The sequence below is a fragment of the Oncorhynchus gorbuscha genome, unplaced genomic scaffold (genome assembly GCF_021184085.1).
Source record: "Oncorhynchus gorbuscha isolate QuinsamMale2020 ecotype Even-year unplaced genomic scaffold, OgorEven_v1.0 Un_scaffold_3374, whole genome shotgun sequence".
Classification (NCBI taxonomy): Eukaryota; Metazoa; Chordata; class Actinopteri; order Salmoniformes; family Salmonidae; genus Oncorhynchus; species Oncorhynchus gorbuscha.
The window spans coordinates 1-20,631 of NW_025747629.1; the positions used below are offsets into that span (position 1 = coordinate 1).

The 20,631-nt window shown below is 44.9% G+C and overlaps 1 protein-coding gene across 2 annotated transcripts; it reads right to left on the bottom strand.

The window, feature by feature from the left end:
- Window positions 1-1,081: 1,081 nt before the first annotated feature.
- Window positions 1,082-17,904, bottom strand: LOC124027611 (guanine nucleotide-binding protein alpha-3 subunit-like). 2 transcript variants are annotated; one of them, XM_046339981.1, is made up of 3 exons: window positions 16,847-17,904; window positions 6,957-7,048; window positions 1,082-1,629 (listed from the first exon to the last, which is right to left on the bottom strand). In XM_046339981.1, the coding sequence occupies exons 1-3, from the start codon at window positions 16,980-16,982 to the stop codon at window positions 1,612-1,614; spliced, it is 246 nt and encodes an 81-aa protein (XP_046195937.1). In that variant the 5' UTR covers window positions 16,983-17,904; the 3' UTR covers window positions 1,082-1,611. The 2 variants fall into 2 exon arrangements, with proteins under 2 accessions (XP_046195937.1, XP_046195936.1); XM_046339980.1 differs by having other exon boundaries at window positions 1,083-1,632; window positions 16,847-17,900.
- Window positions 17,905-20,631: the final 2,727 nt, after the last annotated feature.

Genomic DNA, 20,631 nt, shown 5'->3' on the forward strand with positions numbered 1-20,631 from the left:
TCTGTGAAGAACACAGGGCGCCAGTGGCGAATTTGCCAATCTTGGTGTTCTCTGGCAAATGCCAAACGTCCTGCACGGTGTTGGGCTGTAGTAAGCACAACCCCCACCTGTGGACGTCGGGCCCTCATACCACCCTCATGGAGTCTGTTTCTGACCGTTTGAGCAGACACATGCACATTTGTGGCCTGCTGGAGGTCATTTTCCAGGGCTCTGGCAGTGCTCCTCCTTGCACAAAGGCGGAGGTAGCGGTCCTGCTGCTGGGATGTTGCCCTCCTACGGCCTCCTCTGGCCTGTCTCCTGGTAGCGCCTCTATGCTCTGGACACCACGCTGACAGACACAGCAAACCTTCTTGCCACAGCTCACATTGATGTTCCATCCTGGATAAGCTGCACTACCTGAGCCACTTGTGTGGGTTGTAGACTCCGTCTCATGCTACCACTAGAGTGAAAGCACCGCCAGCATTCAAAAGTATTGCCCATCGCACAAAAGTGCTGTTTGAATTAATGCTTTTGAGCCTGCTGGTGCGACCACCGCTCTGTCAGACTGCTCTATCAAATCATAGACTTAAACATAATAACACACAGAAATATGAGCCTTAGGTCATTAATATTAATCCAGAAACTATCATCTCGAAAACAAGATGTTTATTCTTTCAGTGAAATACGGAACCGTTCTGTATTTTACCTAACGGGTGGCATCCTCAGTCTAAATATTCCTGTTACATTGCACAACCTTCAATGTTATGTCATAATTATGTAAAATTCTGGCAAATTAGTTCGCAATGAGCCAGGCGGCACAAACTGTTGCATATACCCTGACTCTGCGTGCAATGAACGCAAGAGAAATGACACAATTTCACCCGGTTAGTATTGCCTGCTAACCGGGATTTCTTTAGCTAAATATGCAGGTTTAAAAAGATACACTTCTGTATATTGATTTTAAGAAATGCATTGGTGTTTATGGTTAGGTACACGTTGAGCAACGACAGTCCTTTTCGCGAATACGCACTGCATCGATTATATGCAACGCAGGACACGCTAGATAAACTAGTAATATCATCACACCATGTGAAAGTTATAACTTGTGATTATGATTGATTAAGTTTCAATGCTAGCTAGCAACTTAACTTGGCTTCTTACTGCATTCACGTAACAGGTGGGCTCCTCGTGAGGCAGGTGGTTAGAGCGTTGGACTCGTTAACCGTAAGGAACACCGTAATTCCCGAGCTGACAAGGTAAAAATCTGTCGTTTTGCCCCAGTTAACCCACAGTTCCTAGGCAGTCATTGAAAATAAGAATGTGTTCTTAACGGACTTGCCTAGTTAAATAAAGATTAAATAAAATGTGTAAAAAAAACATTTTAATTTTAATTTTAAAATCAGCAAAATCAGTGTCCAAAATTACAGATTTCCGATTGTTATAAAAACTTGAAATCGGCCCTAATTAATCGGCCATTCTGATTAATCGGTCGACCTCTAACTCTGGAAAGGCCTGCGGTTGCAAACGGTGCAATTGTCGTACCAGGCAATGATACAGCCCGACAGAAAGCTCTCAATGGTGCATCTGTAGAAGTTCGTGAGGGGTGGGTCTTCGGGGCCAAGCCGAATTTCTTCAGCCTCGCTGTTGCGCCTTCTTCAATGGATGGACCATTTCAGGTTGTCAGTGATGTGAGGAGAGAGGGGGAATGAAGGAGAGAGGTGGAGGGAAGGAAGGAAGGAGAGAGGGTTGTCAGTGATGTGCACGCCGAGGGAACTTGGAAGATTCTCACCATCTCCACTGGAGTTCAAGATGGCACCAACAGACATGGTCGCCTTGTTCCTAGTTCTGAACCAACTTTGCAGTATTGTTTTTTTTGTGTGGTATTTCTTACATTATTTCCACAGAACGTTTCTTGTATTATTCCCTACAGGACTCAGGAGGCGTGCATTACCACCCACCACTTCCGAGTATATTACTCACTAATGTTCAGTCCCTGGACAATAAAGTAGACAAGCTCAGGGCGAGGATCTCATTCGAGACATCAAGGACAAAAACTTACTCTCTTTCGCGGAATTATGGCTCTCTCCGCGTATACCGTCCCTGTCCATACAGCAAGCGGGGTTCTTCGTACATCACGGACGGACAGAAAGAACTCTCCGGCAAAAAGAAATGGAGAGGTGTATGTTTCACAATTAACTACTCATGGTGTGATTAAGGTAACATACAGGAAGTCCTTTTGTTCTCCCGATTAGTAATACCTCTCCATCAAATACCGGTGGCATTACCTCCCGAGAGAATTCTCTTCGGCCATCGTCACGGCCGTGTAGATTCCAACCCTCAGGCAGACACTGACGGCTTTCAAGAAAATACACTGGACTTTGTGTAAACTGGAAACCGCATATCCTGGATTGATTTATTTACGGAAGTTTCATCAACATCTCCTGCGCTATTCACTCATTGAGAACTCTGACCATTGCTACTCCCCCTTCCGGGACAGCTACAAGGCCCTCGGCAAATCAGATCATGCCAACATTCTGTTCTTCCCTCCTATAGGCAGAAACTTAGAACAGGAAGTACCCGTGATAAGGACTGTTTAACATTGGTCTGACCAATCAGAATCTATTCTTCAGGATTGTTTTGGTCATGTGGACAGCGATATGTTCCGTGTTGCCTCTGAGAATAGCATCGACGTATACACTAACTCAGTGACTGAGGTCATCAGGGAAGTGCATAGATGATGCTGTTCCCACTGTGAGGATCAGAGTTTATCCAAACCAATAACCCTGGATAGATGGCAACAGCCACACAAAACTGAAAGCGCCAACAACCACATTTAGTGGTGCCAGGGAATTAACCTCTCCTCAACGTCAACAAAACGAAGCAGCCGATCGTGGACTTCAGAAGACAGCAGAGAGAGCACGCACCCATCCACATCGGTCTATCTTGTCACAGTGCTACAACACATGCCCAACGATGGGACAGAGAAAGGAGTGCGTCCCAAATGGCACCCTATTTCCTATATAGCGAATAAGGTGCCCTGTGGGCTCTGGTCTAATGTAGTGCACTACGCAGGGAATAGGGTGCCATTTGGGCTCTGGTCTAAAGTAGTGCACTATATAGGGAATAGGGTGCCATTTGGGCTCTGGTCTAAAGTAGTGCACTACATAGGGAATAGGGTGCCATTTGGGCTCTGGTCTAAAGTAGTGCACTACGTAGGGATTAGGGTGCCATTTGGGATGCTTCCTGCTACAGAATGTGGTTAATCAAAGAGTCTCTACCAGTCTGCAGCAGGCCTAGAGCAGAGATCTGCTGTACAGGGCATAGTCGGGACAGGGGAAGGCGGGGTGAGTGAGTGAGTGAGTGAGTGAGTGAGTGAGTGAGTGAGTGAGTGAGTGAGTGAACATAAGAGAGAAAGCAGGGTGTGTCTCTGTTTTTGTTGGTTCAGGGAAGGGGAAGGCATATAGATAGGGCAGTGAGGCAGCGTGTGATTTATTCCACTGGAAGAGAGTGTTAAAGTTACCATGGTGTTAAAGTTACCATGGTGTTAAAGTTACCATGGTGTTAAAGTTACCATGGTGTCAAAGTTACCATGGTGTCAAAGTTACCATGGTGTTAAAGTTACCATGGTGGTTACCATGGTGTTAATGGTGTTACCATGGTGTCAAAGTTACCATGGTTAAAGTTACCATGGTGTTAAAGTTACCATGGTGTTAAAGTTAATGGTGTTAAAGTTACCATGGTGTTAAAGTTACCATGGTGTTAAAGTTACCATGGTGTTAAAGTTACCATGGTGTTAAAGTTACCATGGTGTTAAAGTTACCATGGTGTTAAAGTTACCATGGTGTTAAAGTTACCATGGTGTTAAAGTTACCATGGTGTTAAAGTTACCATGGTGTTAAAGTTACCATGGTGTTAAAGTTACCATAGTGTTAAAGTTACCATAGTTTTAAAGTTACCATAGTTTTAAAGTTACCATGGTGTTAAAGTTACCATAGTTTTCACATTACCAAACTTGTCTCTTTAGATGTAAAGGGGACTGATGGGGCAGTGAGTCTTGGATAATCTGACTTTTATGAGAAAGAGGGAAAGGCCATGACCTTCACACATCACCACCCAGGACCTTCATCTGGCATATTAGTCTATCCGGTGTGTGTGTGTGTGTGTGTGTGTGTGTGTGTGTGTGTGTGTGTGTGTGTGTGTGTGTGTGTGTGTGTGTGTGTGTGTGTGTGTGTGTGTGTGTGTGTGTGTGTGTGTGTGTGTGTGTGTGTGTGTTCCGGTGTAACATGACAACAGACAGCTGCCAAGGACCGATTCAGAGCAAGAATACTCCAAGTCTAGAAAATAATATTAGCACACACACACAAACGTGTATGACGCACTAATAACTCAAACCAAATTCCTCTCATAATTGAACATTCTTGCTGCTGCACACCTGTTAGTAAACTGGTAGCCATCAAAATGCTCACCCGTTAAAAAAAACAGGTCATTCCTCTCAACACTTGTTCATTATGTTGCTACATTATAGAGAAGTCAGAGTGAGGGAAGGATAGAGGGAGGGAAAGGATGGAGAGGAGAGAGGGAGGGAAGGGGAGAGGGAGAGAGGGAAGGAGAGGGAAGGAGGTAAGGAGAGGGAGAGAGGAGGGAAGGAGAGGGAAGAGGAGGAGAGAGGGAGGGAGGGAGAGGAGGAGAGAGGGAGGGAGGGAAGGAGAGAGGGAGGGAAGGAGAGAGGTAGGGAAGGAGAGAGGTAGGGAAGGAGGGAGGTAGGGAGAGGAGAGAGGGAGGTAGGGAGAGGAGAGAGGGAGGTAGGGAGAGGAGAGAGGGAGGTAGGGAGAGGAGAGAGGGAGGGAGATAGGGAGGGAGAGGAGAGAGGGAGGGAGGGAAGGAGAGAGGGAGGGAAGGAGAGAGGGAGGGAAGGAGAGAGGGAAGGAAGGAGAGAGGGAAGGAAGGAGAGAGGGAAGGAAGGAGAGAGGGAAGGAAGGAGAGAGGGAAGGAAGGAGAGAGGGAAGGAAGGAGAGAGGGAAGGAAGGAGAGAGGGAAGGAAGGAGAGAGGGAAGGAAGGAGAGAGGGAAGGAAGGAGAGAGGGAAGGAAGGAGAGAGGGAAGGAAGGAGAGAGGGAAGGAAGGAGAGAGGGAAGGAAGGAGAGAGGGAAGGAAGGAGAGAGGGAAGGAAGGAGAGAGGGAAGGAAGGAGAGAGGGACGGAAGGAGAGAGGGACGGAAGGAGAGAGGGACGGAAGGAGAGAGGGACGGAAGGAGAGAGGGACGGAAGGAGAGAGGGACGGAAGGAGAGAGGGACGGAAGGAGAGAGGGACGGAAGGAGAGAGGGACGGAAGGAGAGAGGGACGGAAGGAGAGAGGGACGGAAGGAGAGAGGGACGGAAGGAGAGAGGGACGGAAGGAGAGAGGGACGGAAGGAGAGAGGGACGGAAGGAGAGAGGGACGGAAGGAGAGAGGGACGGAAGGAGAGAGGGACGGAAGGAGAGAGGGACGGAAGGGAGAGAGGGACGGAAGGAGAGAGGGACGGAAGGAGAGAGGGAGGGACGGAGAGAGGGAGGGACGGAGAGAGGGAGGGACGGAGAGAGGGAGGGACGGAGAGAGGGAGGGAAGGAGAGAGGGAGGGACGGAGAGAGGGACGGAGAGAGGGAGAGAGGGAAGGAGAGAGGGAAGGAGAGGAGAGAGGAGGGAAGGAGAGGAGAGAGGGAAGGAATGAGAGAGGGAGGGGGAAGGAAGGAAGGAAGGAGAGAGGGAGGGAAGGAGAGGAGAGAGGGAGGGAAGGAGAGGAGAGAGGGAGGGAGGGAAGGAGAGGAGAGAGGGAGGGAGGGAAGGAGAGGAGAGAGGGAGGGAGGGAAGGAGAGGAGAGAGGGAGGGAGGGAAGGAGAGGGAGGGAAGGAGAAGAGAGAGGGAGGGAAGGAGAGGAGAGAGGGAGGGAAGGAGAGGAGAGAGGGAGGGAAGGAGAGGAGAGAGGGAGGGAAGGAGAGGAGAGAGGGAGGGAAGGAGAGGGAGAGAGGGAGGGAAGGAGAGGAGAGGGGGAGGGAAGGAGAGGAGAGAGGAGGGAAGGAGAGGAGAGAGGAGGGAAGGGAGAGGGGAGGGAAGGAGAGGGAGAGGGAAGGAGGAGAGAAGGGAGGGAAGGAGGAGAGAGGGGAGGGAAGGAGAAGGGAGGGAAGGAGGAGAGAGGGGAGGGAAGGAGGAGAGAGGGGAGGGAAGGAGGGGGAGGGGAGGGAAGGAGGGGGAGGGGAGGGTAGGAGGAGAGAGGGGAGGGAAGGAGGGGGAGGGGAGGAGAGGAGTGAGGGGAGGGGAGGGGGAGGAGAGGAGGAGAGGAGTGAGAGGAGGAGAGGAGGAGAGGAGGAGAGGAGTGAGAGGAGGAGAGGAGTGAGAGAGGGGAGGAGTGAGAGAGGGGAGGAGAGTAGTGAGAGTGGGTAGGAGTGGAGTGATAGAGGGGAGGGGAGGAGTGAGAGAGAGAGAGAGAGGGAGGGAGGGAAGGAGAGAGGGGAGGGAAGGAGAGGAGTAAAAATCTAAGTGAGAAGGAGAATAAAGAGGAATGGAAGAAAGGGAAAGTTGGTGGGAAAAGAGGGAGGGAGACCGAGAGAGAGTCGGTGGTTCACCCAGTCAGTGAGGGAGTGTGTCTCAGTATTGTCCACATTCCTCTATTTAACCCCAGACCTTAGGACAAACACACAGGAAGAGTTGATGCAGATGTGTCCCCAGAAGGCACCATGCCCTCACTCAGAAGGCACTCACCCCCCCCCTCTCTCTGACCCCCCCCCCCCACTCTCTCACTTATTCTACTTCTTATCAGATGAGTGATATGATCATCAGCTATCTCACTTGGCCAGTTCCATTATAGTGAGTAGCAACCAGCACCTGGTCTGTGTGGACAGGACAACTGAGACGTCCATACAATGACTGGCAAGCAATTTGATCAGGCTTCTACTGTATTTAGATTACCTCTCTGTGTGTGTGTGTGTGTGTGTGTGTGTGTACCTTGAAGCTGGACAGCTCTTGCTTGGTAAAGCCATGGCTGTGGATGATCTTCATCTGTTTGACCAGAGTACTCTTCCCACTCTCTGCTGCTCCTGAATGAGACGCAGGGATGGAGACATTTCAGGTGTTATATTATCATGTCTCTCTTCGTTTTCCAAACCTTGAGGGTAATATTTACCGTTAAATTCTATTTTTTTTTCTTCATGGTTTGTGTCTTCTCACTTTTGTTTATTTCACTTGCTTTGGCAATGTAAACATGTTTCCATGCCAATAAACCCCTTTGAATTGATGAGAGCGAGAGTGCGAGAGCAAGAGAGAAATAGTTTCTTACATTGTATTACAAAAAGTTCAAGGACAATGGCTTTATCTTGACGCCTGGGTCCCAGATCAGTTTGTGCTGTGACTGGACAATGACCATAGATAGATCAGATCAGTTTGTGCTGTGACTGGACAATGACCATAGATAGATCAGATCAGTTTGTGCTGTGACTGGACAATGACCATAGATAGATCAGATCAGTTTGTGCTGTGACTGGACAATGACCATAGATAGATCAGATCAGTTTGTGCTGTGACTGGACAATGACCATAGATAGATCAGATCAGTTTGTGCTGTGACTGGACAATGACCATAGATAGATCAGATCAGTTTGTGCTGTGACTGGACAATGACCATAGATAGATCAGATCAGTTTGTGCTGTGACTGGACAATGACCATAGATAGATCAGATCAGTTTGTGCTGTGACTGGACAATGACCATAGATAGATCAGATCAGTTTGTGCTGTGACTGGACAATGACCATAGATAGATCAGATCAGTTTGTGCTGTGACTGGACAATGACCATAGATAGATCAGATCAGTTTGTGCTGTGACTGGACAATGACCATAGATAGATCAGATCAGTTTGTGCTGTGACTGGACAATGACCATAGATAGGAGAGTTGACAAGACAGCATAAAACATCTGGAGTGTTTCCCTTAAGGAATCATGTACCTATACCTAAGGGAATTGTTTAAGGATTCCTTTAGGCGAGGGCATCATTTAAGGGTTTTACGGTAGTTTGAAGACAGGTACAACAGAAAGAGTCTCTGATTACCAAGGAAATTACTTAGTTAAAGTCTTAATTAAAGTCTTAGTTAATAAAAACGTTTTTTTTAAGTATTCAAACGAATTGATTCATTAGATAATAAAATGTGTTCATTTGAGTTACTTTTTACTCAACTTGTTTCTATTAATTTCTAGCACATCAAGCGAAGTCCAGAGCAGCGGAGGCTGCAGAAGGGAGGGCGACTCATAACGGCTGAAACGGAGCAAACGGAATGACAGAAACCATGAGCCTTTCTCAGGAGCAAGCGAGGGTCAGAGTATAAGTCCATATCAAAGGATGCGACACGGAGCACGGAGGGCACTTCTCTAATGCCTACTCCGTTTGGACATATGTTGAAGCATCGATGTAAGCTTCAACAAAGTATGCAAAGAAATATGACTCAATCATGTAAAAAATGAACATTTATTGAAATCATTGGCGGCCAATTATTTCTAGTAGTTTCTAGCACATCAAGATAACGCAGTACTGTTGACAAGCCACGAATAATTGACATCTACTTTGCATAACATTAGTTGTAGGTCATTTTTGCCTGTTAAACTATCTGGTTAGCTACATTATTACAAGTCACATATAGCTAGCTTATAGTTATGAAGTAAAACGTTTGAATTGCGTATATCTTGATTCCTCTCCATTGTCATTGTCCTGGCTGGAAGAAGGTTCAGTGAATGGGTAAGTCCATAGTCAAGTCAATAGCTAGCTAACTAGCCACAAATAATTGTTCGCTAGGTAGTTGCCCACTAAACATTTACATATACCTTGCATAACATTAGTTTTAGGCCCTTTCTGCCTGTTTACCAAGCTGGCTAGCTAGATTACTATGGCTCACATACATCTAGCTGATAATTATGATATAAAACATTTGCTTTGTGGTGCAGTGTGCGATAAGCATTACTCCCCCCTACTGTGTTAAATGTTACGTTTGATGATTTCTCCTCACACTCGTCCCCACAAGAACGTAGTCAAGAGAACATCCTGGGAGAATGCACTCAGAGCATGAGCATGGAGCACGGTAGTATGCATACAACACCACGTGTCTGATACCATTCCACTTCAGCCATTAACACAAGCACGTCCTCCCGAATGAATGTGCCACCAACCTCCTGTGGTATAGAGTATGTAGCCTGCTAGCTGTGTTGTGCACCTTTCCTTGTTCAGCTACCTAGCTAGCTGGTGGAAGTGTTTCTTTTGAAACCAGGGCAGAGGAAAGAAACATTCACTTCCACAAGTGCTGTTTACATGGATATCCCTACTGAATGCTGTTTACATGGATATCCCTACTGAATGCTGTTTACATGGATATCCCTCCCTACTGAATGCTGTTTACATGGATATCCCTACTGAATGCTGTTTACATGGATATCCCTACTGAATGCTGTTTACATGGATATCCCTCCCTACTGAATGCTGTTTACATGGATACCCCTACTGAATGCTGTTTACATGGATATCCATACTGAATGCTGTTTACATGGATATCCCTACTGAATGCTGTTTGATATCCCTACTGAATGCTGTTTACATGGATATCCCTACTGAATGCTGTTTACATGGATACCCCTACTGAATGCTGTTTACATGGATACCCCTACTGAATGCTGTTTACATGGATACCCCTACTGAATGCTGTTTACATGGATACCCTGTTTACATGGATATCCCTACTGAATGCTGTTTACATGGATATCCATACTGAATGCTGTTTACATGGATACCCCTACTGAATGCTGTTTACATGGATACCCCTACTGAATGCTGTTTACATGGATATCCATACTGAATGCTGTTTACATGGATACCCCTACTGAATGCTGTTTGATATCCCTACTGAATGCTGTTTACATGGATATCCATACTGAATGCTGTTTACATGGATATCCATACTGAATGCTGTTTGATATCCATACTGAATGCTGTTTACATGGATATCCCTACTGAATGCTGTTTACATGGATACCCCTACTGAATGCTGTTTACATGGATACCCCTACTGCATGCTGTTTGATATCCCTACTGAATGCTGTTTACATGGATATCCCTACTGAATGCTGTTTACATGGATATCCCTACTGAATGCTGTTTACATGGATATCCCTCCCTACTGAATGCTGTTTACATGGATATCCCTACTGAATGCTGTTTACATGGATATCCCTACTGAATGCTGTTTACATGGATATCCCTCCCTACTGAATGCTGTTTACATGGATACCCCTACTGAATGCTGTTTACATGGATATCCATACTGAATGCTGTTTACATGGATATCCCTACTGAATGCTGTTTGATATCCCTACTGAATGCTGTTTACATGGATATCCCTACTGAATGCTGTTTACATGGATACCCCTACTGAATGCTGTTTACATGGATACCCCTACTGAATGCTGTTTACATGGATACCCCTACTGAATGCTGTTTACATGGATACCCCTACTGAATGCTGTTTACATGGATACCCCTACTGAATGCTGTTTACATGGATATACTGAATGCTGTTTACATGGATATCCCTACTGAATGCTGTTTACATGGATATCCCTACTGAATGCTGTTTACATGGATATCCCTACTGAATGCTGTTTACATGGATACCCCTACTGAATGCTGTTTACATGGATACCCCTACTGAATGCTGTTTACATGGATATCCATACTGAATGCTGTTTACATGGATACTGAATGCTGTTTGATATCCCTACTGAATGCTGTTTACATGGATATCCATACTGAATGCTGTTTACATGGATATCCATACTGAATGCTGTTTGATATCCATACTGAATGCTGTTTACATGGATATCCCTACTGAATGCTGTTTACATGGATACCCCTACTGAATGCTGTTTACATGGATACCCCGTTTACATGTTTGATATCCCTACTGAATGATATCTCAAAGTGCTGTTAAAACCCCAAACAGCAAACAATGCATGGATATCCCTACTGAATGCCTAGAGATTATAACAGAAAATGGATATCATAAATGACCACATGGAATGAACAGTTGTTCATGGATAGCCCATGTCAGGTACTGAATGCCGAGAGAGAGAAAGAAAGAGAGAATTAGATGGATAGCATATGTGGGGTGGCCAGTCCTCTTCTGGCTGTGCCGGGTGGAGATTATAACATGGATATCCATGGTTGAATAATAGTAAGGCAGAACAGTTGAAACTACTGAGTCCTCATGTCATATCCCTACTGAATGCTGTTTACATGGATATCCATACTGAATGCTGTTTACATGGATACCCCTACTGAATGCTGTTTACATGGATACCCCTACTGAATGCTGTTTACATGGATACCCCTACTGAATGCTGTTTACATGGATACCCCTACTGAATGCTGTTTACATGGATATCCCTACTGAATGCTGTTTACATGGATATCCCTACTGAATGCGGTTTACATGGATACCCCTACTGAATGCTGTTTACATGGATATCCCTACTGAATGCTGTTTACATGGATATCCCTACTGAATGCTGTTTACATGGATATCCCTACTGAATTCTGTTTACATGGATCTCCATACTGAATGCTGTTTACATGGATATCCATACTGAATGCTATTTACATGGATATCCCTACTGAATGCTGTTTACATGGATATCCATACTGAATGCTGTTTGATACCAATACTGAATGCCATTCACATGGATATCCCTACTGAATGCCGTTCACATGGATATCCCTACTGAATGCCGTTCACATGGATATCCCTACTGAATGCCGTTCACATGGATATCCCTACTGAATGCCGTTCACATGGATATCCCTACTGAATGCCGTTCACATGGATATCCCTACTGAACGTTCACATGGATATCCCTACTGAATGCCGTTTACATGGATATCCCTACTGAATGCTGTTCACATGGATATCCCTACTGAATGCTGTTTCACATGGATATCCCTACTGAATGCCGTTCACATGGATATCCCTACTGAATGCCGTTCACATGGATATCCCTACTGAATGCCGTTCACATGGATATCCCTACTGAATGCCGTTCACATGGATATCCCTACTGAATGCCGTTCACATGGATATCCCTACTGAATGCCGTTCACATGGATATCCCTACTGAATGCCTACATGGATAATGAATGCCGTTTACATGGATACCCCTACTGAATGCTGTTTGATATCCCTACTGAATGCTGTTTACATGGATATCCATACTGAATGCTGTTTACATGGATACCCCTACTGAATGTTTGATATCCCTACCTGTTTACATTGATATCCATACTGAATGCTGTTTACATGGATATCCCTACTGAATGCTGTTTACATGGATACCCCTATGCATGCTGTTTGATATCCCTACTGAATGCTGTTTACATGGATATCCCTACTGAATGCTGTTTACATGGATACCCCTACTGAATGCCGTTCACATGGATATCCCTACTGAATGCCGTTCACATGGATATCCCTACTGAATGCCGTTCACATGGATATCCCCGTTCACATGGATATCCCTACTGAATGCCGTTCACATGGATATCCCTACTGAATGCCGTTTACATGGATACCCCTACTGAATGCTGTTTGATATCCCTACTGAATGCTGTTTACATGGATATCCATACTGAATGCTGTTTACATGGATATCCCTACTGAATGCTGTTTGATATCCATACTGAATGCTGTTTGTTTACATGGATATCCCTACTGAATGCCGTTTACATGGATATCCCTACTGAATTTACATGGATATCCCTACTGAATGCCGTTCACATGGATATCCCTACTGAATGCCGTTCACATGGATATCCCTACTGAATGCCTTTCACATGGATATCCCTACTGAATGCCGTTTACATGGATATCCCTACTGAATGCCGTTTACATGGATACCCCTACTGAATGCTGTTTGATATCCCTACTGAATGCTGTTTACATGGATATCCATACTGAATGCTGTTTACATGGATACCCCTACTGAATGCTGTTTGATATCCCTACTGAATGCTGTTTACATTGATATCCATACTGAATGCTGTTTACATGGATATCCCTACTGAATGCTGTTTACATGGATACCCCTACTGCATGCTGTTTGATATCCCTACTGAATGCTGTTTACATGGATATCCCTACTGAATGGCGTTCACATGGATATCCCTACTGAATGCCGTTTACATGGATATCCCTACTGAATGCTGTTCACATGGATATCCCTACTGAATGCCGTTTACATGGATATCCCTACTGAATGCTGTTCACATGGATATCCCTACTGAATGACATGGATATCCCTACTGAATGCCGTTTACATGGATACCCCTACTGAATGCTGTTTGATATCCCTACTGAATGCTGTTTACATGGATATCCATACTGAATGTTTACATGGATTACTGAATGCTGTTTGATATCCCTACTGAATGCTGTTTACATGGATATCCATACTGAATGCTGTTTACATGGATATCCCTACTGAATGCCGTTCACATGGATATCCCTACTGAATGCCGTTCACATGGATATCCCTACTGAATGCCGTTCACATGGATATCCCTACTGAATGCCGTTTACATGGATACCCCTACTGAATGCTGTTTGATATCCCTACTGAATGCTGTTTACATGGATATCCATACTGAATGCTGTTTACATGGATACCCCTACTGAATGCTGTTTACATGGATATCCATACTGAATGCTGTTTACATGGATATCCATACTGAATGCTGTTTACATGGATATCCATACTGAATGCTGTTTACATGGATACCCCTACTGCATGCTGTTTGATATCCCTACTGAATGCTGTTTACATGGATATCCATACTGAATGCTGTTTACATGGATATCCATACTGAATGCTGTTTACATGGATATCCATACTGAATGCTGTTTACATGGATATCCATACTGAATGCTGTTTACATGGATATCCATACTGAATGCTGTTTACATGGATACCCCTACTGAATGCTGTTTGATATCCCTACTGAATGCCGTTTACATGGATATCCCTACTGAATGCCGTTCACATGGATATCCCTACTGAATGCCGTTCACATGGATATCCCTACTGAATGCCGTTCACATGGATATCCCTACTGAATGCCGTTCACATGGATATCCCTACTGAATGCCGTTCACATGGATATCCCTACTGAATGCCGTTCACATGGATATCCCTACTGAATGCCGTTCACATGGATATCCCTACTGAATGCCGTTCACATGGATATCCCTACTGAATGCCGTTTACATGGATATCCCTACTGAATGCCGTTCACATGGATATCCCTACTGAATGCTGTTCACATGGATATCCCTACTGAATGCTGTTTACATGGATATCCCTACTGAATGCTGTTTACATGGATATCCCTACTGAATGCTGTTTACATGGATATCCCTACTGAATGCTGTTTACATGGATACCCATACTGAATGCCATTTACATTGATATCCCTACTGAATACATGGATATCCCTACTGCTGTTTACATGGATATCCTACTGAATGCTGTTTACATGGATATCCCTACTGAATGCTGTTTACATGGATATCCCTACTGAATGCTGTTTACATGGATACCCCTACTGCATGCTGTTTGATATCCCTACTGAATGCTGTTTACATGGATATCCATACTGAATGCTGTTTACATGGATATCCATACTGAATGCTGTTTACATGGATATCCCTACTGAATGCTGTTTACATGGATATCCCTACTGAATGCTGTTTACATGGATATCCCTACTGAATGCTGTTCACATGATATCCCTACTGAATGCTGTTTACATGGATTACATACTGATATACCCATACTGAATGCTGTTTACATGGATACCCCTACTGAATGCTGTTTGATACCCATTGAACATGGATATCCCTACTGAATGCCGTTCACATGGATATCCCTACTGAATGCCGTTCACATGGATATCCCTACTGAATGCCGTTTACATGGATATCCCTACTGAATGCCGTTCACATGGATATCCCTACTGAATGCCGTTCACATGGATATCCCTACTGAATGCCGTTCACATGGATATCCCTACTGAATGCCGTTCACATGGATATCCCTACTGAATGCCGTTCACATGGATATCCCTACTGAATGCCGTTCACATGGATATCCCTACTGAATGCCGTTCACATGGATATCCCTACTGAATGCCGTTCACATGGATATCCCTACTGAATGCCGTTCACATGGATATCCCTACTGAATGCCGTTCACATGGATATCCCTACTGAATGCCGTTCACATGGATATCCCTACTGAATGCCGTTCACATGGATATCCCTACTGAATGCCGTTCACATGGATATCCCTACTGAATGCCGTTCACATGGATATCCCTACTGAATGCCGTTCACATGGATATCCCTACTGAATGCCGTTTACATGGATATCCCTACTGAATGCCGTTTACATGGATATCCCTACTGAATGCCGTTTACATGGATACCCCTACTGAATGCCGTTTACATGGATACCCATACTGAATGCCATTTACATTGATATCCCTACTGAATGCCGTTTCACATGGATATCCCTACCCGTTTACATGGATATCTCTACTGAATGGCGTTTACATGGATATCCCTACTGAATGGCGTTTACATGGATATCCCTACTGAATGGCGTTCACATGGATATCCCTACTGAATGCCGTTTACATGGATATCCCTACTGAATGCTGTTTACATGGATATCCATACTGAATGCCGTTTACATGGATATCCCTACTGAATGCTGTTTGATACCCATACTGAATGCTGTTTACATTGATATCCCTACTGAATGCTGTTTACATCGATATCCCTACTGAATGCTGTTTACATTGATACCCCTACTGAATGCTGTTTACATGGATATCCCTACTGAATGCTGTTTGATACCCATACTGAATGCTGTTTACATGGATATCCCTACTGAATGCTGTTTACATGGATATCCCTACTGAATGCTGTTTGATACCCATACTGAATGTTGTTTACATTGATATCCCTACTGAATGCTGTTTACATTGATATCCATACTGAATTAAGCACTTGAGGGGCCTCGAGGGCAACTAACTTTTTTCAATTACTTTAAGGGGGAAATTTGCCTTTAAATGTTTTGTGCAAAAAAATAAAATAAGGGAAAGATAAAGGGTGAAAAGCTACTTAAGATGTTTTATGCAACCGGGCCCTGGATATTTATCTTGTTCTGGTTCATCTCAACACAAACCACATTGGCCTCTATCTGCACTGCGATTCATTCACTGTGACTGACCAGGAAGAATGTTAGACCATTGTGTGGAAACGCCTGCCCCCTTTAAACTCCTCACTGCGTTTCTGTTAAACCAATCATTTCATCTAGTATGGGTCTTTTTTAGCTCGTTGCTGTTGTTCCAATAGCCTCGTTTGAGCTAGAAGTGTGTGGGGCTAGGCTCAACTTGCAAATGTGTTGTGCAAGCCTAGTGTACTAGCTTAGGGCCAGGAGTTTGTCCAGTGGATCTGACCAGAGAACACTCGGCTGTACAATACAGAACATCAAAACACTCTTCTACCGAAGGTGGAATATTGTCCACTAACTACTATTACCACCACCACCATACAGAGAGAGTAGAGTGACATTTGAAATGTGTCTATTCCATTGAAATTTGCGACTGGAATGTTTCCCTGTTCATTTTCGATGGATTATTTTCGCTTTTGTTTACCAATTTCACTTGCTTTGGCAATGTAAACATATGTTTCCATGTCAATAAAGCCCATTGAATGTAATGTAATTGAGAGAAAGAGAGACTTACCGAGCATTAGAATTTTGACCACGTTCATCTCCCTCTTGGCGTATTCATACAGGTCCCTGTCTATCTTCGCGCTCTGAAGCTTCGCCTTCTTTCCCTCCTCCGTTAGGTCTTGTTCTGAACTGAGACACTGTCCCATCTCGCCTTGCTCATCTCCTCGTTCACCGGACACGCACGAGCTAGAATAATACCGGGGAAGGGGGATCAGTCACCGTGGGTTGACGGTGATAGTTGACGCGAACATGTTTATCCAATTCAGTTTTGATTATCGCTTTTTCCTCTTGATGTGTCACATTTTGGGGTGGTTTTCTATGCCAAATGTCTGCAACAATATGGCCAAATGTTCTGTCCTATTCCTTTTTATGACTAAATTAATAACGAAGAAAAAAGTAATTGAATATGTTAAAGTTATTCAATCGGTTCGCATTGGAAGCGCATGTCCATCCGTTGTTACATGACGCGGAATCGCTCGCAATATATCCAATCGAAAAAGGTGAAAACGTTTACCTACTCACTAGCCTAAAAAGTGTCTCGTTACCCAACCAACCACCAAATCGGCAAGGCTATTGTGAATACTTCCTTGTTGTGACTCGAGAGACAAACAACATTTTCAAAAAATAGGCTACCTTCAAATGTCCAATGAGACTGAGCGCCGCTATAGTAGCCTCCAGAATCCTAACCCCCGAAAAGTTTATCCTCCTAGTTGATTTAGGACGGGAGATCCCTCCCACACAGCCTCATAGACTCCCACGGTATTGCAGCATTGGAAAAGTTTCAGATATCCCGTGGAAGTGACGTTTCGGGAGGAGAAATTGACGCCTGAGTGAGTGCTGCCATGTCCACTGGATCCACAAGGTGCGGTACTATGAAAATAACAAACATAATAATCACTGTTTTGAATGTCAGTACGTTCACCAACGCCTCAAATCCTGCCAAACGCGCGGGTCAGGGATTAGTTTCCCTTTGTGTTCCTAATGAGGTGAACGTTTTTTATTCAAGAGACTCGAGCCGTGTCCTCATTTCGACAGCTCAGCGTAATCTGTGACCACACAGCCGCAACCACCGGTCTAGTTTTCCGCGCGACATGCTGACCTAAACGGTTGTTAATCAGTTGGGTATGGGGTGGTGTGATTTGAGTGGATGTAGACATGTAGTTGACCCCGTCAGCTTTGGTGAAACGCCACAGACACCTTTCTTTTCAAAAACTCTCTAAATAGTTTAGTATTAAAGCCCCCATGCAGTCGTTTAAATTGTATTTTAAAATCATCACTTGTATGGCCAATAAATCACTTTTATCTCTTTAATAATTTATTTCCGAGCCTCCTTTTGCCATTGTAATGCTCTCTGGTCATGAGGGGGTTGATACACACTTCAATATATTTACACACACAGCCCTGGTTGTCAGATAGGATCTTCAAGACCAGTGGTCCTCAAACTGTGGATGGCGACAGGGGTCCAGGTGGGTCACCCCATCACATTCTTTGTACATTGCAACATTTGATTTATTTCTAAACTCTAGAGCAGGGCTCTCCAACCCTGTTCCTGGACAGCTACACTTCTGTAGGTTTTCACTCCAACACTAATCTAGCGAACATGAATCTAATAATTTAGCTGCGTGAGTCGCTAAATCATGTTGGTTTACAACTGGGGTTGGAGCTCAAACCTACAGGAGGGTAGGTCTCCAGGAACACGTTTGGAGAGCTCTGTTTAAGGAGGCTACATATGCAAATAAGATGACTGGTCATTGGTCAGAATAATTAGATCAGATTGTGATGTCATGCTTTTTTCCCCCCTTTGTTTATTTGAGTAAATACTTGAACACTTATTTTTCTAAACTACATTGTTGGTTAAAGGCTCGTAAGCAATTCACTGTAAGGTCGACACCTGTTGGATTCGGTGCATGTGACAAATAACATTTGATTTGCTGTGGGCCAAAAAACACCCCCACCTGAACAGGCTGAAATTTCCATCACTTTTTCACTAAAAAGGGCATTATCATAATTTCAGTGTCATTTCAACCTGAGTGTGGAAATATAAGTTTGTAAGATGGGTGAAGACGATTATAGGAACAAGTACTCTTCTGAAACTATCATTACAGACATTAGTGGTAAGCAAATGTGTGTTTACACAATGTTTTCAGCTCAGTAGGTAATAATGTTAACCTGTTCTGTTTCCACTTCATGGCAGATATGGACTATTCAACAACTACAAACCTCAGAAAATAATGGGGACAGTATTTTGTATTTTCTTGTCATTACCAGACAATGAATTGACAGATTTACAGAGCAACTTTAGAGGGGTGAAGCCACACAATATACATGCCCAGTTGTTTTGGTATTCATCTCTCATTCACACAAAAACAGTCTCTCACACACACACACACACACACACAACACACACACACACACACACACACACACACACACACACACACACACACACACACACACATACCCTTTAAAAGTCTCTCTCTCTCACACACACCCTTTAAAACAGTCTCTCTCTCTCTCTCTCTCTCTCTCTCTCTCTCTCACACACACACACACACAGTTGACTCCCCATTCGTGGTCAATTACTCTAAAAAATGTTTTAAATTAATTATCCACATAACACATTCAAAAGAAGAAAACATTGACAGAGTCCTGAATCATCATGTTACATACAAGACAGCAAGTGGGGACACTTCAGGCTGAGCAGCGACACCGACTCTGGCATGTATGTGTTCTGTTAAGCGCAAGGCTGGGGTCAGCGGCCGTAAGCGCAGGGCTGGGGTCAGCGGCCGTAAGCGCAGGGCTGGGGTCAGCGGCCGTAAGCGCAGGGCTGGGGTCAGCGCAGGGCTGGGGTCAGCGGCCGCAGCGGGCTGGGGTCAGCGGCCGTAAGCGCAGGGCTGGGGTCAGCGGGGGCGCAGGGCTGGGGTCAGCGGCCGTAAGCGCAGGGCTGGGGTCAGCGGCCGTAAGCGCAGGGCTGGGGTCAGCGGCCGTAACGGCAGGGGTCAGCGGCCGGCAGGGCAGGGGTCAGCGGCCGGCAGGGCAGGGGTCAGCGGCCGGCAGGGCAGGGGTCAGCGGCCGTAACGGCAGGGCTGGGGTCAGCTGCCGTTTGACCAGGGTCCATAGGGAACAGTGTGCCATTTGGTAGATCAGACTAGAAGGCACTACTAAATATACAGTACACACACAACTACATAGACTTTCCTCTCTTCATCACAAGTCTCTCAATGTTCTCTTTCATCAGTCACACTTGGGTTTCTCTTCCTTTCCTCTCCTCTCTTTCTGCCTCAAAGTGGGAGAAGATTTAACACAGTCCATTCCAGATATTCCACTCCAGACATTATTATGGGCCATCCTCCCCTCAGCAGCCTCCACTGACAGAGGGAAGGGGGTTATTTTTGTGTTCTCCTTAGCTGGTGAAGGAGAGGAGGTGTCTTGGTTAAAGTCTGTTTCTGCAGTTTGATCTGGTCTGATCCGGTTTGGGTCAGGTGGAAACTCATTTCATGGAGGGCCTAGTGTCCGCTGGTTTTTCCTTTCAGTTAATAATAATATAATATATGCCATTTAGCAGACGCTTTTATCCAAAGCGACTTAGTCATGTGTGCATACATTCTACGTATGGGTGGTCCTGGGAATCGAACCCACTACCCTGGCGTTACAAGCGCCATGCTCTACCAACTGAGCTACAGTTAAGACCTAGACAACCAGGTGAGGGGAGTTCTTTACTAATTACTGACCTTAATTCATCAATCAAGTACAAGGGAGTGAAAACCCACAGACACTCGGCCGTCGGTGGAATGA

Coding starts and splice junctions, on each gene's coding strand:
- LOC124027611 (XM_046339980.1), bottom strand. CDS start 16,982: ATGGGACAGTGTCTCAGTTCAGAACAAGACCTAACGGAGGAGGGAAAG. Junction 7,049..16,846: donor GGTCAAAATTCTAATGCTCG/GTAAGTCTCTCT, acceptor CGTCTCATTCAG/GAGCAGCAGAGAGTGGGAAG. Junction 1,633..6,956: donor AAGAGCTGTCCAGCTTCAAG/GTACACACACAC, acceptor CATCCATTGAAG/AAGGCGCAACAGCGAGGCTG.